The sequence below is a fragment of the Lissotriton helveticus genome, chromosome 12 (assembly GCF_964261635.1).
Source record: "Lissotriton helveticus chromosome 12, aLisHel1.1, whole genome shotgun sequence".
Lineage (NCBI taxonomy): Eukaryota > Metazoa > Chordata > Amphibia > Caudata > Salamandridae > Lissotriton > Lissotriton helveticus.
In genome coordinates this window covers 394,256,433-394,274,560 of record NC_136073.1, presented here as the reverse complement: position 1 = coordinate 394,274,560, position 18,128 = coordinate 394,256,433, and the positions used below count along the sequence as shown (strand labels likewise).

At 48.9% G+C, this 18,128-nt stretch overlaps 1 protein-coding gene across 1 annotated transcript in view; it reads left to right on the top strand.

Moving 5' to 3' along the window:
* The window catches only part of LOC144799895 (transcription initiation factor TFIID subunit 4-like), a 1,364,652-nt gene that overhangs the window by 273,011 nt on the left and 1,073,513 nt on the right, over positions 1-18,128 (top strand). The window contains exon 4 of the mRNA XM_078671504.1: positions 5,613-5,846. Within this exon, the coding sequence (XP_078527630.1) occupies positions 5,613-5,846 (234 nt within the window). The remainder of the gene's footprint in view (positions 1-5,612; positions 5,847-18,128) is intronic.

The window sequence follows — 18,128 nt, the reverse complement described above, 5'->3', positions numbered from 1 at the left end:
GGTGGAATGACGCACACTGCGTGCGATATTAATACTATTACAATAGCATCATGGAGCATTCGAGGTCTCAATGTCCCTAGGAAAAAGCGACAGATTCTTGGCTATTTAGACAGGCACCATATTGGGGTGGCTATGTTACAGGGGACACACTTGAGTCCCAGTGCAGACCCCCTATTTGCTTCGAAATGGGCTGCACATCGATGCGTTGCGTCATACTCTACATATTCCCTTGGAGTAACTATTTTGATCAAACGTGGGGTGCCATTTGTTCCCTGTGGGTCAGAAACTGACACAGAGGGTAGATTCTGTTTGATTTGGGGTAGGCTCCACTCATAATGTACTAACATTGATGATACGCTCGCCCTTCTTCGCCTCTGGAGCAAAATCCAGGAGATTGGCAGTCCTTATGTTATCTGGGGTGGAGATTTTAATACAGTGATGCACCCCTCCCCCCCATGGATAGATCTCGAGATTCCCCAACGCAATACACGAGCACCAAGAGAGCTCTACATGACATAATTAATGAGGGTTACCTACTTGATTCCTATAGGTACAAACACCCAGAGCAGAGAGAGGGAACACACTTCTCAGCATTCCATTCATCCTGGGCCAGATTGGACTATCTCTTCGTGACTACGTGCATGGCACATTGGTTGGATCGGGTGACGCATTTGGCTCGCACTCATTCAGACCATTCCCCGGTAGTTGCCGTGCTGCATGTGCCCCTCACTCATTCCCCATATAACAGCTGGAGTCTCAACCCGCTGCATCTCCAAGACACAGCCTTTAAGACTGAACTGGAACGAGACATTTGAGACTTCTTTGACCGGAATTTGGACTCTGTCCCTAGCATTACAACAGTGTGGGATGCGTTCAAGGTTACAGTTCGAGGTTGGTGCATATCCAAGGGTGGGGGTGTTCTCAAATCGCTGCGCACTAGCTTATCCACTATGGGAAAAGACCTTAAGCACCTAGAGAACGAGCTATGCTCTGATCCAGATAGGAGCGACATTAGAGCTGCCATGCGTGACAAACTCACTGAGTACGGAGACCTTGCTGATAGGGAGGGGGAAACATCATGTGGCGAGGGAGACCGTCCAGGAAAAGCCCTGGCATCCGCGATTAAAACACCTAAATTTTCCAACTATGTAACAGAGTTGCAGGATGCACGTGGCACCATGCATAGAAACCTTCCTGACCAATTAAACACATTTAGAGACTACTACAGTAACTTATACTCCTCCCAGAGAGGCATTCCTCTGGACTTACCTGACTATTTGAAAGATACTGCACTCGCCTGGCTAGGGGACACCTAATGGAAATTTCTTGATCTAGACCTGGAACTAGATGAAATAACTGAAGCCATCATGTAGATGAAGTCTGGGCTGGTCCCGGGGTCTGACGGGCTGCCAATAGAGTTTTATAAAACCTACGTTTCCGTCCTAGCCCCTATCCTGAAGGAAGTGTATTACACAGCATTGGAAGAAGGGAGTTTGCCTGTGACGATGGGAGAGGCGCTTATTACCGCCTTATTAAAACCAGGGAAGTCCCCACTCTACTGTGAGTCCTATCGGCCTTTATCTCTTTTAAATTGTGATACTAAAATATTAGCTAAAGTTTTGGCGACTCGGCTAAATTTGTTAATGCAACGCTTGGTGCTGCCCGACCAAGCGGGCTTTATACCAAGTCGGGCCACATCGCATAATCTTAGAACATTGGCTGCGATACTGCAAGACATCGACCCCAAGTGCCCGGCAGTGGCTGTATTCCTCGACGCTACCAAAGTGTTCTAATCCCTGGAATGGGATTCCCTCTAGGCACACTGAGCTATATGGGGATGCCCTCTTCTTTCCTCCAGTGGGTCCAAGTGCTATATCAGAATCCGATGGCCTCAGTTCTACGGAATGGGGCCAAATCCTCTCCCTCCACCGTATTTAGAGGCACAAGGCAGGGCTGCCCACTGTCCCCCGTGCTCTTTGCCCTAGCCATTGAGCCCGTAGCTGCTAAACTGCGGCAACACCATAATGAAAAAGCATTAATTTACCCGCCCAGGCAGCTTCTTATCTCCCTCTATGCGGATGATATGACGCTTTACGTTAAAAAAGCTCATGACAATCTCAACCCCATTCTTTGCGAGATAACATTTGGGGCCATCTCTGGGGTGCAAATTACCTGGTCCAAGTCTGCTGTCTTTCCCCTTATGGACCCCACCTCACCAGTTGCACTATCCCCTTGTCTGGGAAATGGATGAGATAAAATATCTTGGAATACGGGTCACTAGAGGCAAGGATGTACTCATGCGTCTAAGTTATGGCACGGCCATTGACAAAATTACAGATACCATCACTAAATGGTTACGTCTCCCGCTTTCCATGGCGGGTAGAACCTCCTTAATAAAGATGGTTCTGTTGCCAAAGCTGTTGTATCTCTTCATTAATATACCCCATCATCCTGAGCCTTCTTCTTCAGCACCCTTAACTCTCAGCTTTCGAGGCTGATATGGGGCGGGAAACAGGCATGACTAAACCTGGCCACGTTGATGCTGCCATATCATCATGGCGGATATGACCTCCCTAATTTTGAAATATATTATAACTTTTCGCAAGCTCATTTTGCCACTTATTGGTTTCACCCGCCACACTTTATGCCGCATTTGTTGGTGGAAGATGGCTATATGGCCCCGACACCCACGACATGCTATCTCTTTACTGCAGTGAAGTCGCGGGATCGTGATTCGTCCACTGTAGACTGTACGATTCAAGCATGGCACCGCATAGCTAGTCGGCTTGAAGTACCCATGCTATACTCTCCTAAGATATCCCTGATGCGGAATCCTTTATTACAGGTCACCTATGAAGGGATCTGTCGGAAGATGCTTGAGAAACGTAACTATAGTACCTGGGGGGACCTTTATATGGGTGGGCAGTTTCGCTCTAAAGAACAATTCTTTGAGACTTGTGAACCAACGACAATGGACACATTTTTATATACCCGCCTTCGGCAACGTGTAAAGGCTGTAACACCTGCTTTTCCGGAAGAACCAGATACCTTAGCCCCGTTACATGCCTTGTTACAAGCTGATGACCCTCAGCATGTCGTCTCCCTTCTTTATCAGCGCGCACAAAACTCACCACCCTCGCGCCACATTCGTGCCAGGCAGGAATGGGACACAGATCTGAACATGACCCTGACAGACGAACAATGGGAACTCTGCTGCAGACAAACTGAGGCAATATCTGGCAACAGCAGATTACGTCTCATTCACTTTACATTTTTGCACTGCCTTTACCATACTCCAGCTAAGCTCTACAAGTTTCGCCTAAGGGACACTGACGCATGCACAAGATGTGGTCAAGAAGGGGCGGGTTTTCTACACTTAGCTTGGGAGTGTCCTTCGGTGATGGCATACTGGACACAGACGTTCCAGGAATTATCGAGCATGATTGGCAACCTTATGGCGCCGTGTCCGCTGGCGGCCCTCCTGGGCCTGACCCAGGACATCAACACAGTCCACAAGAAGTTTCTAACAATGGGGTTGCTACTGGCAAGGCGACAGGTGATGTGTAAGTGGGGAAGAGGCTGCGCCCCTAAATTTAAAGATCTGCTCCACACAATGTCCACATGGCAGGATTACATGCATCATTACGCTGATACACTTCCCCTCAAATAGTGCCCGAAAGATATCTGGGGCCCACTCACCTCATATCTTCTTGCGAGAGCAGTAGACCAGGAGGAAGGGGAAACTACACCTGGGACCTATTGCCCCCCCCCCCCCACGCACTGCTTAGGCAGTACCACATCAGTTGCGACTTGGCGGGCTGAGCCACAGTGGAATTCAGATCCAAAGTTGGGCACGGCACGGTATTTCTAATCGTACCTAACAGAATTGATGGAGAGGGTGGGGGGGATATTGCATGAGTCCACCAGTGATGCTCTGCCACTTACTTCTGTTGGGACCATATGCTGGACATGATGCTTTACTGTATATTAATGTATGCTAATGGACTATCTTGCAATGGACTGGACTTCTTTGTACTGCTTAACTTTTTTCTTTTTTCTTCTGCATTTGTATGACGGTAGAGGCTGGGGGTAAGTTTAGTTGGGTTATAGAATTGAGGAGCATATTGCACTGCACATATTATTGCTACCTGTGATTGGACTTTGAACTTGTGTCCTTTTGGATTGTAATGCTGTGCACCAAGTCAATAAAAGTTGTTGAAACTTAAAAAAAAAAAAAAAGTGTTCTTGAGAGAAGGGTTGCCTAAGGTGTTAAATACATTTTTGAATAGGAATAGCATAGTGCATAAGACCACTTCTATTTACCATCCACCTGGAAATGGCACTGTGGTGCGCTTTAACAGAGTGCTAAAAAATAACCATTCAGTTGGCTAAGGAAGCCGATTTGTCATGGTTTAAGGAAGTATGGCTCACCGTGTGGGCCTACAAGGTTACACCATGCAGGAGTTACTCCTTTTGAACCTATGAGGGGCAGATTGCCATGTGGAAATGTGTGACCATGGAACAGGATTAATTGTAAGTAGTGTCACGATTAGAAGAATATCTGTAAAATGGTTGGGGTACAAATCGGTGACTGGGTAAGGGTTAAGAAACCAGGAGTTTATAAAAAGAATGAGGGTAGATATTTTTAACCTTTGAAGGTGTTAAAGATTTTGTATAACTTTGTCCAGTTGAGTGATGGCAAGGTGTGGCATTTGAGTGAAATTTCTTTATACAGATGAGAGAAAAGAGTTCCACAAGACGATTCTGAGGTGAAGTTTAAAAAATCTGATTAGTTGTTTGATGAGGGTTGTTCTGGAATGACTGGTAATGGAGTGTGGGGTAGTAGTGGAGAGGTTGTTGAGAACTGTTGTGGTCTGGGTGATGGCAGCGGCCAATTTCTCTCCACCTCTTCTGGGAGTAGTGTTGTGAGGAGTACCAGATCAGGGTGCATACTCGCAAGACCCAAGACCCAAGAAATTTCATGGCTGTGTGCAATTGAACTTTCAAGTTTTTTGAAGTGTCTTTTTTTTGGTCAATTTTTGGAAGGGTAGATTTGTTGTATTATGCATTGTAAAATTATTGTCCATATGTGTCTTGTTTGTCCTGTTAGGGAACCCATAGCTAGGAACAGTAGAATTTGAATTATGTGAATGTAGTGGAATGTAGTAACAGGGCATCTTATGATCACTGTAGATATCATCGGTTGATGGATGCTACTGCTCCTTCTGCTGGGGTATTTGTTCTACAATGAATCTTTATTGAACCTACTTTGGATTCCGGATCATTACGACAGGTCAGTTACAAGTTGTGCGGAGATACTAGGTTGCCGAAATGATTAAGGCTGGTAAATCTGCCTGTTTGAGATAATCCCACAAAATTGGGAATAGCAGTGTTCACCTGCTCTGAGCATGTTGTAAATGGGAGCAGGCGCCGGCAGGAGCTGCAGAGGTTGGTCGTATTCAAAGTAAGTAGTTGGCCTGGTAGGCGGGAGCATGTGCTGTAGGATTGGGTCAGGTAGGATTTGGGGACCTGTTTGTTACTAAATGTGTTATTTAGCAGTTAAGAAAATATTTTGTTTCCTCTGTGATCATAAAAACATTATTTTTCCAAAGGTATCCATGCCAACCTCTGGTGGCCGGAATGTGTTTAGAGGAGCAACAGCAGGAGGAAATCCTGCACCTCAACAGCCTACAGTGATTACGGGAGGGCTAACTCCAGTCTCTAGCCCAAAACAGCCCTCTGGTCTGCCTAGTTTTCCACCTCCAGCTCATGCTGCTGCTCAGATACCACTGCAACCACAGGTCATTCCTAGTTCACCTGTTCCTGGAACTACACTTATAGTGCAGGCAAGTGTTTATTTTACAATGTGTAAAGGACAAGCTCAATCTGAATTGTGTGTGTTGTTGACAAGGTCTCAAGTCATAGTTCGATAGCTGGCTCTTCTTATTGGAGAAGTCTCATGGTTCATGGCTTGAAGAAGTGAGGCAAACGTCAGTAATTAATGTGAGTGCATGTTTGAAGGAGAAACCTATTTTATTATTTTATACATGTTTTATTTTGTATGTAATAATTTGAATTTACAGTCTAATAGGCATTACACAATGTAATAAGACCATTTTTCATTTTGTTGTCTTTTGTTAGAAGGTTTGCAGGTTCCGCACTACATTTTACAAATTGGCAGTCATTAGAAGTCAAAACAAATCTGTTTCTCGTAGAATGATGTTGCTGAGGCATCGAAACTAGGTTTAATACATTGTAGTTTTCTTCTTCTCCTCCGTTGAAGCTTTTTGAACAAGCATTGGCAAAGCCAATGAGTCTCGCCTTTGAGACCTGTTGGCTTTACCAGTGGTTTTTAGGTCTCGAGTGGCGTACTGCGCACATGCGCAGTCGAGCTCGCAAGATTTTATGTTTTAGGGTGAGTTTCTCTAGCGAGGGTTAAGCCCCGCCCCTCTTCTCCATTGGCTGGCCTCCTAAACGGTGGCCAGCCATTGGAGAAGAGGTCGCCGTGACATATTTCTTTCTCTTTAAGCCCCGTCCTTTTCAGACTGGCTGACTTGACTTCCTGCTGGCGTAAAAGCTTTCTTATCTTCTTTATAGGGCCAACAGATAGCCCCATAAAGAAGATAAGAAAGCTTTTACGCCAGCAGGAAGTCAAGAGAGAAAAGTGCACGTCATGGCGTCTGCGATACTTGTTTCACATCCCAGCCTTGTTTCCCTCCATATTTTCCATACATATCTCCAGATATCCTTGCTCGTTTAAATCTGTAGCAACTCACTCATTTACCTTTCCCAATAGTCTCTATCTTTCCTCCCGAGTGAAATGCACAACCCCTCTCTGCAGCACCTCCTCTCTCAAGTGCTGCCTTCTCTATTCTTTCTTTTCCCCGCTTCTGCTCAAGTTTTGAACATCTCTGCCTCTCGCCCTCACACCTATGTCTTCCTGCGGTATCTCAGCGCCTACTAGCTTCTTTCTGTCTCCCTTCTAGTGCTGTTGTCACCTTTGCTCGTAGCGCTTCTTGATTGAGCCTCTTCCCTGACGCTCTACTCTTGTGGCATGTGCTTTGCCATTGCTCTCTATCATTCAGTCCTTAGGGTCACAGTTCGCACCAGTTCCAGGAGTGAGTGTCCCGGCGGTGCAGTGCCTGAGGTCCGGTTTGCCCAGATATAGCTCAGGTTACAGCTGGGATTCGCGTCACTTGAATCTACTGGACCAATGCACCCTAACATGGAAGGGTCTAGGTGCTAGCCGGCCCATATGTTGAGGGTACCCTCCTCCCATCAGCCAGGTGTTTCTCCAGGTCCGCCACAGCCGAGAGATCAGTGGAGTTTAACCCCCCAGCCACCAATGACAACGGAAGCGGTCCGGGCCAGCCGTCTGTTGACACAACACACCAACTACACAACGGCCAAGGCCTGGCGGAACGCACACCTCACCCACAGGTGGCCGTGGCACGGACCCTTACGTGCGCGGCGGGGGTCGGAGGCGCCGGACTCGGAGGCGCCGGGCTCAGAGGCGCACTTCCCAGGGAGCTCACCTGCTAGGCCGGCTGCTGTGCGACAAGTGCAAGGAGCTCTCGACTGTCAGCAGTGCAGGCGGTGGAGTGGAGCTGCATTGTTTGTGTCAGTATGTGACCCACTTAAAAAGACCACTTGTTCATTGCTTACATTGACCATTCATGCAATTCACTCTGCTAACTATGTCCGTCGATGATCTTTTAACGGATGTTCATTTGCTCATAACTCTTTTAGCATCCCGGGTCGGGTTAAGACTAATCCCGAGGCAGAACATATCCCGAAAGTCGTCTAGATTTAGAATAAGGTGATATAGCATTGGATCATTACGGGCCTCTCAGCCTATCGCAGCACGCCGCACAGGATTCCGACGTGCTGGATGGCTGTGCAGTTTCGCACATGCTTGTCTGTGTTGGCTACTGTCAGTTTAGTGGGTTGGCTGATGTGGGAGGTGTGCTGTATTTACCCTGTTTAGGGCTTGGAGAGGTTTGGTAATTTCTTATACGTGTTACGTGATTCAGTGGCTTCCTGTGCCTGTTTAGTGGTGGGGTTGCGCTTATAGTTGCGCAGGGATCTCCTTAGATTTCTCCGTGAATAACAGTGGGCTTATTGTCTAGTTGATTGAGCTGAACCTTCCCTTTTGCCGGGGGGAGCTGGGGGGGCTTTGCTTACTGGCTTCAGTGGCGAGTCACAAGTCCATAAGTTCTGTTGTCAGTTTGCCCCAGTTATTTTGTAAGTCTCCCTGTTCATTTTTGAATTTTCTGAGCACCTTGCGTAGCCAGTTGATCACTGTGGATGTATCTGTGGCCCTCCATTTGATCCTCCTGTCTAACTTTGTAGCTTCAGCGCATGCGGAAGTGCCCACTGCGCGAAATGGTGTCGGTATTGGTATTCCTAGGTCCCTACTTAGTCAGGGGATTGTGGTTGCTTTCCCCCTGTTTGAAATCTCAGAGTTGGTAAGATTATTTGCGAAGGTTTTACACAGGAAGATGTAATTGATTGTTGAGATTTATTTGAAGGTGATGTGTGACTGATAGTAGTTGATCAGGAGCAGTGGAAGATTTCTATGAGCTATTGTTAAACCTGAGACTGTTGCCACTTGCAGAGCTGGGGAGTTTTGATTGTGAGGCACAACTTTGATCTTGTTGGTTTGCTTCAGAGGCCAAACCATCTCCTGAGGCGCAGCCGGGAGAACGCTAGTAGCTAATTAAAAAAAATTTTGTGTGTTGAATTGTGCTTTTATTTACTTACTCTCCCTTTCCTAAGCATTTGTATTTTCGACCTCCACGCTCTGGGCATCCCCGCGCAGCGGATTCTATCGCTGCCGCGGGGCACTACTCTCTCGCCGCCATTCCCCAGAGGCCACTGGCCACGCCCACCACCAACAGGCCCCCCCCCCCCCGCCGAAGGCATTTAATCGCGCTGAATGCTAGCGCAAGCCAGAGGCCAAACCATCTCCTGAGGCGCAGCCGGGAGAACGCTAGTACCTAATTTAAAAAAACTTTGTGTGTTGAATTGTGCTTTTATTTACTTACTCTCCTTTTCCTGGGCATTTGTATTTTCGACCTCCACGCTCTGGGCATCCCTGCGCAGCGGATTCTATCGCTGCCGCGGGCCACTACTCTCTCGCCGCCATTCCCCAGAGGCCACTGGCCACGCCCACCACCAACAGGCCACGCCCCCCCGCCAAAGGCATTTAATTGCGCTGAATGCTAGCGCAAGCCAGAGGCCAAACCATCTCCTGAGGCGCAGCCGGGAGAACGCTAGTACCTAATTTAAAAAAAAATTGTGTGTTGAATTGTGCTTTTATTTACTTACTCTCCCTTTCCTGGGCATTTGTTTTTGCGACCTCCACGCTCTGGGCATCCCCGCGCAGCGGGTTCTATCGCTGCCGCGGCCCACTACTCTCTCGCCGCCATTCCCCAGAGGCCACTGGCCACGCCCACCACCAACAGGCCACGCCCCCCCACCCCCGCCGAAGGCATTTAATCGTGCTGAATGCTAGCGCAAGCCAGAGGCCAAACCATCTCCTGAGGCGCAGCCGGGAGAACGCTAGTACCTAATTTAAAAAAAATTTGTGTGTTGAATTGTGCTTTTATTTACTTACTCTCCCTTTCCTGGGCATTTGTATTTTCGGCCTCCACGCTCTGGGCATCCCCGCGCAGCGGATTCTATCGCTGCCGCGGGGCACTACTCTCTCGCCGCCATTCCCCAGAGGCCACTGGCCACGCCCACCACCAACAGGCCCCGCCCCCCCGCCGAAGGCATTTAATCGCGCTGAATGCTAGCGCAAGCCAGAGGCCAAACCATCTCCTGAGGCGCAGCCGGGAGAACGCTAGTACCTAATTTAAAAAAACTTTGTGTGTTGAATTGTGCTTTTATTTACTTACTCTCCCTTTCCTGGGCATTTGTATTTTCGGCCTCCACGCTCTGGGCATCCCCGCGCAGCGGATTCTATCGCTGCCGCGGGCCACTACTCTCTCGCCGCCATTCCCCAGAGGCCACTGGCCACGCCCACCACCAACAGGCCACGCCCCCCCGCCGAAGGCATTTAATCGCACTGAATGCTAGCGCAAGCCAGAGGCCAAACCATCTCCTGAGGCGCAGCCGGGAGAACGCTAGTACCTAATTAAAAAAAAATTGTGTGTTGAATTGTGCTTTTATTTACTTACTCTCCCTTTCCTGGGCATTTGTATTTTCGACCTCCACGCTCTGGGCATCCCCGCGCAGCGGATTCTATCGCTGCTGCGGGCCACTACTCTCTCGCCGCCATTCCCCAGAGGCCATTGGCCACGCCCACCACCAATAGGCCCCGCCCCCTGCCAAAGGCATTTAATCGCGCTGAATGCTAGCGCAAGCCAGAGGCCAAACCATCTCCTGAGGCGCAGCCGGGAGAACGCTAGTACCTAATTTAAAAAAAATGTGTGTGTTGAATTGTGCTTTTATTTACTTACTCTCCCTTTCCTTGGCATTTGTATTTTCGACCTCCACGCTCTGGGCATCCCCGCGCAGCGGATTCTATCGCTGCCGCGGGCAACTACTCTCTCGCCGACATTCCCCAGAGCCCACTGGCCACGCCCCCCACAGGCCACGCCCCTTCCGTTTCCCTTCCTATATACAATGTGTTTCCCCCGGTTGCGCAGCGGACGGGCGCAGCGGGCACGCCGTCAGCACGCCGAAGGCGCGCCAACGGCAAGCCCGTCTGCGCCCGTCCGCGACCTGCCGGGACCAGGGGCCATGGACCCTGCCCCCCTTTTAACTTATACTCCAGCTCAACTGCTCTCCTTAAACGCAGTTCAGTTCATTGCCCCTTCCCTGCTTCAGCGCATTGCCGCTTTAGGCATCTCTATCCCTCCACTCTCTTCGTCTGGACTTACGCCACCTACTTCCCGGCTACAGGTTCTTCCTCCCTCCGCCCCTCTTCCTCCCCCGTCACCCATCACGGCCACTGCCTACCTGCTTAATACTAGATCGGCAGGCAAACATCAGCTTGAGCTTTTTAATTTATTGGATACCGACGCCCCGGATTTTTTGTTTCTCACAGAGACTTGGTTCTCAGTTGACTCCCTTCCTGATCTTCTATCCGCCCTCCCCGACTCTTACTATGCCCTTCAGGTGGATCGTCCAGCTGGTAAAGCCGGTGGGGGTGTGGCGATGATCATTCGTTCTAATCTTCAGTTCCAGCTTCTTCCTCACCCTCCCATATTTGGCGTCGACTTTTTAGTTGCCCGCTCAGTTAACCTTCTGGCCCCCCTTACAATAGTTCTTATGTATCGGCCCCCTCAGTACATGTCTGCCTTTGTGTCCGCCTTGCAAGAACTACTGGCCATGCTCGTCGTCAATAATTCTTCTGTGCTCCTCTTGGGAGACTTTAATTATTGGCCGGGCGACCCCAGGGAAGACCTGTCCTCTAAGGATTTTTCGGCCACTCTCCACTGTCTCAACTTCCTCCCTCACCTTCACTCCCCTACCCACGTTCACGGCCATACTTTAGATCAAATATGGTCAGCTAGTTGTACTATCCTTTCCCCAACAGCTTTCCCATGCACCTGGTCCGATCACTTTTTGATTTCTTTCTCCATTGAGCTCGGAGCACAAGAGAAATTCCCCTTACCCAAGAATGTTACAGCTCGTAATTGGAACCGGGTTGATCTCAACTCTCTTTGTGCCTCTCTCGCTTCCTCTCCCCCCGACCTACGCAATCTTTCCCTTGACCTTCGAGTAGACGCCGTGAATTATTGGCTGTCCTCCTCTTGCGATCTGGTTGCCCCCTTTAGGAAAGTCAAGACCTGCCGCCCCCACGACGCCCAAAAATGGTTTACAGATGAACTAAAAATTCTTAAACTGGACCGTAGGCTTTCTGAACGCCATTGGAGACGTAGCTATTGTCCCTTCTTGCGAGCCAAATACAAGCTCCTTTTGGCTAGCTACAAGAAGGCTATCCTCTTAGCCAAAACCACCTACTTTTCGGAGAGAATATCTTTGTCAGCTAATAAGCCCAAGGAGATTTTCTCCATAGTCCGCAACTTGGTTGCTTCTGACAGGGCCAACCCTAACCTTATCCCTTCCCAAGCCCGCTGTCTGTCTCTGAACGACTTCTTTTTAGAGAAGATCGCGAAGATCAAATCTAACATCCCCTTAGTATCTTCGCCACCCCTTTCCCCTGCTCTCCCTCTGTCCTCTTCTTCTCTTGATCAGTTTCCCCCTATCCCTTTGGACTCTTTTCTGGCTCTCCTTCAGAAGGTGAAGTCTGGCTCCCCAGTTGACTGTGCGCCAGCAGGCATTCTGAAAGAGCTCTTCACTCATTGCCCTGATCCTCCCCTTTCCTTCCTTAATGCCTCCATTTCCTCAGGCCTAGTCCCGAAATGTTTTAAATCAGCCATAGTTCGCCCCATTTTAAAAAAGCCTGGTTCAGACCCTTCCCTTCCCTCTAACTTTAGACCCATTTCCCTTCTCCCTTACCTTGGGAAGATCTTGGAGAGTTATATTAATTCTTGTCTCTCCTCCTTCATTGAGGATAACCATCTCTTGGCCTCCCAGCAAGCGGGTTTCCGCCCGGCCCACTCTACCGAGTCAGTGGTGCTGTCCTTCCTAGACGAGCTAAAGAGCAAGGTAGATTCCAACTTACCTCAAGCCCTGGTGCTCCTTGATTTATCCGCTGCGTTTGACACGGTCGACCACTCCATCCTCCTCAGCCGTGTCTGCGCAGCGGGCGTTCGGGGCACCGCCCTCTCTTGGCTCGCCTCCTTTCTTACAGAACGGACTCAGGCGGTTCACCTCTCTGGTTATACCGCCCCCACCCGCTTGGTTCCCTGTGGGGTCCCCCAAGGCTCCTTTTTGTCCCCCCTTCTTTTCAATCTTTTCATTCGCCCCCTTATTCTTTCTCTCCTTGACATGGGGGTCTCTGTGTATAATTATGCGGATGACCTCCAGTTAGTTTTCGACCTTTCTTCTCCCCTGCACTCCCTACCTACATTCTATTCCACTCTAGTTTTCATCTCAGAGTGGATGAACCAGAATCAACTTAAGCTCAATCTGGACAAGACGGAGTTGGTCCTGACTGGCCCCACCATCTCCCCTTGGTCGGCCGCCTTTTGGCCTCCCATCTTCGGCCCCCCGTCTGTATCGGCGGCTTCTGCAAAGACCCTGGGTATTAAAGTCAGCCGGGACCTCTCCATGCATGTCCAGATCAGCTCGGTTGTTTCTTCCTGTTTCCTTTCCCTCCGGATTATCCGGAAAGTGTCCCGTTTCTTCTCCTCCGATGCCCTTAAACGTATTATTTTGGCAATGATTCTTTCCCGTCTTGATTACGGGAACAGCCTGTACGTGGGCATTCCGGCCTACGAACTTCGCCGCCTACAGGCTGTTCAGAATCAGGCCGCCCGTCTTATCCATCACCTTCCTAAGTCCTCTCACATCACTCCTGTTTTGAAATCCCTTCACTGACTTCCCATCTGTCAGAGATCCCTCTTTAAGATGGGCTGCCTGGCCTTTATGGCTCGTGCTCGCACTGCCCCAGCTTTCATCAATTCTCTCATCATTCCCTACACTCCCAACCGTCCCCTTCTTTCCTCCAATCAGTTCCTCTTTAATGTGCCGCGGTTCCGTAGATCTAAAACTGGAGGCACTAGATTCTCTGTATTAGCCCCCCGTTTTTGGAATAGCCTCCCTCTATCGATTAGATCCATTTCAGTCTACTCACAATTCCGCAAGGCCCTTAAGACCCATCTGTTTTCCATAGCGTACTCTTGTTAGCTCCATCGGCATATTCCATTCTCCTCAGCCCTCTATTTTCAGCGCCAGGAAGCCGCTTGGTCACAGTGCGCTTTATCAAGAAATTTCTTCATTTCATTTCATAAAGACTGAGAAACGACCTTGTGGCTGGCCAAACATGTTAGTGCATTTGGCTTGTTTAAACAGCTTGTAGAAGCCATGTAAGACAGTTGGGGTGAGCGCCCACGTTTCTTGTAGGCAGATGATATCACTTTATGTAGGAAGCCACCTCAGATTTTGCTTGTAGAACTGCCCTCAGACCAGCCACATACCATGATGTAATTGTGAGCTTTTGCTCTGTTGTCAGTTTCTGCGAGTGTAGACAAATGGTTGGGCGTAGTGAGGAATAGCCCAGTTGGGTGCCCCTTTGAGGATTGACCAGCTGGTTCCACTCGTCATGGTTGTTGGTTTTTGACATGCATCTTACATTTCTTTGATTTTTAAATAAAGGTGCTGGTTTGGTGTTGTGTGTGTCTGCCTCTGTGTGTGTCTGCCTCTGTGTGTGTCTGCCTCTGTGTGTGTCTGCCTCTGTGTGCCTCTGTGTGTGTGTGTGCCTCTGTGTGTGTGTGTGCCTCTGTGTGTGTGTGTGCCTCTGTGTGTGTGTGTGTGCCTCTGTGTGTGTGTGTGTGTGCCTCTGTGTGTGTGTGTGGCTCTGTGTGTGTGTGTGTGTGGCTCTGTGTGTGTGTGTGTGGCTCTGTGTGTGTGTGGCTCTGTGTGTGTGTGTGTGTGTGTGTGTGGCTCTGTGTGTGTGTGTGGCTCTGTGTGTGTGTGTGGCTCTGTGTGTGTGTGTGGCTCTGTGTGTGTGTGTGGCTTTGTGTGTGGCTCTGTGGCTGTGTGTGTGTGTTTTTGAAACATAAATAAAACGTGTTGTTATTTGCAATGTCAATAGCTCAAACTCGCGTAAATACGCGACCTATTGCATTGCAAATGCAATAGGTCTCGCATTTGCGAGAGATTAAGCTATTGGCATTGTAAATGACAATGCCATTTATTTATGTTTTCAAAACCAACACATAAATAAAAATGTTGTCATTTACAATGCCAATAGCTCTAACTTTTGCAAAGGCGAGACTGTTGCATTGTAAATGCTTGTTATTCATGCTGTAGAACAACCCCAATGCTAAGGAGTGTGGCTAAAGAAACCAAACTTAAAAAAGGCACTATTAAGTTTAGCAGAAAACACACAGTAGAACTTGGTGGGAATACTGCCGTTGTCTGCTGCCTTTCCCGATGGGAGACTAGATATAACAAGAAGAATTTCTTCTCAAGATAGAGGTCCCTCCAATAAATCCCAGTCTTCTTCACTAAGCTTATCTAAAGAAATGTAATCCAAATAGCATTATGCGTCTGCCTCAGCCCATTTAGTGCTATCTGCATAAAGAGTCTGATAGTACCTTCTTAACGTAGCCCGGGTTCCTAGAGGGTCAGACACCTCCCCTAACCTCCTTTATTTCCCTCACCTCACATTGTACATACTTTTGTCTAGTTTGGGTTGCAAGGTGATATCCGATCTGTTCACTACATTTATATACTCTTTCCCTCCACGCCATAAGCTTATTAGTTGTTTTTTTGCAGATATTTTGGCAATTGCAGCCTTAGCGACAGAAACCCCCAATTGGTCTTCCATCACCTCAGATCCCTGCTGAGAAGCCCTAACAAGTTTTGTTTCTGCCAATGCTGCTTGGAGATTAAGCATTCTTTGCTTTTCATTCTTCCCGCGATTCAGGGTAAACTGCAAGGTCTACCCCCCCGTATCCCTGCCTCCTGTGTATCCCAGACCACACCTCGTGAAGCAGTCTGTTAATTGTTCTTAAAAAATAAAGGTATCCACTCATTCATATGTTTAAGATACTCTTCATTCACTAAGAGAGTGCGTTCAAAATTTCAGCTCACCACCCTCCTTGCAGACCCTATTCCTGTTATCTCCAACACTAGGGGGTTATTATCCGACATTATACGCGAATAACTCTCATTATCACATTCTTGTACAAGGGAGTTTGAAATAAAGAAGTAATCCAAGCATGCATGGGATTGATGCGGTGCCAAGTAGTATGTCATTCGTACTCAGTAGGACTATTAACCTTGCTGACATCCACTTGCCCATGATCTTGACATTGCCTACATAAAGATTGAAACACTTTAGATTTCCTTCCTGTATAAGAACAATAGCACTCCTGAGACCAGCTCCCAGGTAGATTAATGTTCAGGTTCTCACATAAAATAATAGGTAAATGCCAGAGCACCATTTAATTCCAGAGCCAGTCAAATAACCCTGGTTCGTCAAAGATAAACCCATATACAGAGTAGCTGGTAAAACTTGTGTTTGAAGAGTGAAATTCAGCGATGACCCACCTGCCCTGCTTATCGACCCGTACTTATTTAGACTGGCTAAATGAGGAACAACCAAGGATTGCCACTACACAAATGTGTCCCCCTTGTAATGTTCCCTGATTACTTTATAGCCAAGAGAATCAAGCAAGTGCTGTTGTGATCCTGGGCAGCCCGTTACTGATCGTAGGCGGGAGCAGGACCACAAGCCCTGGCAGTCTCTGCGGCGTTGCCACCAGCATCTTGCGCCTGGAGGCGCATAAATCCAGCGGCCGGGCCCGCAGCGCGGGAGCCCGTTACTGATCGTAGGAGGGGGCAGGACCACAAGCCCCGGCAGTCTCTGGGGCCCTGGCCACCAGCATCCTGCGCCTGGAGGCTCATAAATCCAGCGGCTGGGCCCCGTAATGAAGGACGTGTGCGCGCATGGTCAGGTGAAGCCTGGGCCTAGGGCGATCCCGTCCACCCCGTCAGAGCCCGGAGGAAGCTGGGCTGGGCTCCCTTTTTGGTTTCACGCTAAATCCAGCTGAGGGCTGAGACTCAGTTGTACACAGAAACATGCCAAGGGTCAGAATTCCCACCACCATCTGGAACAAGGCAATAAGGAAAGCCCTTGGGGTGTTTGCAAATGTGGATTTCGCACAGTTAAAGAGGTGGGTGCTAAAAGAGGTCTACAGTTCCCCTCTCATCGCATTTTTGATTGTTTGCATGCTCCGACTCTCTGCTTTTTACCCGCTGTACCTGTTGCATCAATCCCTAACTCCCTGAGCGAGGCGCCAGTCAAATTGTGACACACTCCTTCTTAGAGGCCCTTACAATGTTGTGCATTACCACTCTGCTCGGCCAGTCCAAAGATACGTCCCTTACTCAGTTAGGCCTCATGGGGAAACTTAAGACCGCCGCAACGATTCATGTGGCCCCAGTAACTTCAACCATGGACTGCTTTCTGAAAATAGAAGTGGGGGTCCTTGATAAGGAAATTGAGCTGGTCGCTCTGTGCCTCTCTTGTTCCCCAGTAAATCAATTGTGCGTCGCCCTATCAGCCTGGCAAGTGGTCAGGCCCCCTTGTTAAGTACCTTCGAACTCGAAGACTCGACAGAATCCCCACAACCTCCCTCTGGCCAACGCAAAACAACTAAAACTCAGGAGAGGGGTGGGCGGGGGGTGGATCCAAAAAGGCACACACAACTCCTGTATTTTTGCCTGGTCATGGGTCGCTTGATATCAATCCTGCAGCAGCAGGGTCACTTACGGACGCTCAGGAGGGGAGACCTAGCAGGGGGTCCGGGGCCAAATGTAAATGCACCACGGTGGGGACCAAGGCAAAATGTCTTAAGGCAGATTCTTCAACCCCAATTCATTCGGGAACACTATCCCCCTCAAAAGACGAGCTTGCAGCCATGCTGGAAGCTTGTGTGGATACCCTTTCTAGATGGATTGGACTCTAACTGGTACCTATCAAGCAAACCCTCATTACAATCGAGAGGGAACTCTCTTTTTGGTACCAACAGAATAATAGGGCTAGTAATATAGCCAGTACCATCCAAATGGTCCCTCCAGCCAGCGGTGGTAACATGGTTCAGGGTCAACCTACTTTGATGGCAGCACCGGGAGGCCAGTATAGTTGGTGCAGTTTGTAATTCCCTGTGCAAGAGCGTCACCCAACCTACTCCCTCTAACCCTTGGCCTCGTCCGCTTCCTCCTCCAAAGGAAGGATCAAAGGTGGAGTTGACAATGAGAAAGGAAAGCCGAGGCGGCAACATGCCTTTACAGAGGGAAACTGGTGGACGTGAGGCTTCCACCCCAGCATTCGGGGAGCCGGGTATTCAGTGTGTAAGCCCAAATTCCATCCATTTACCCCTAGAGCAACACCTTGCGTAGTAGTCCTGGGAAATGTACCAGTGTTGAAGCCAGGTTCCACCGAAGACTTTCACCAGCTAAAAAAACAAAGTTCTGCACTGGTTAAATACCAACACAACTCTGGGATATAGAGCGGAGAGCAACATCATCATGGTCCA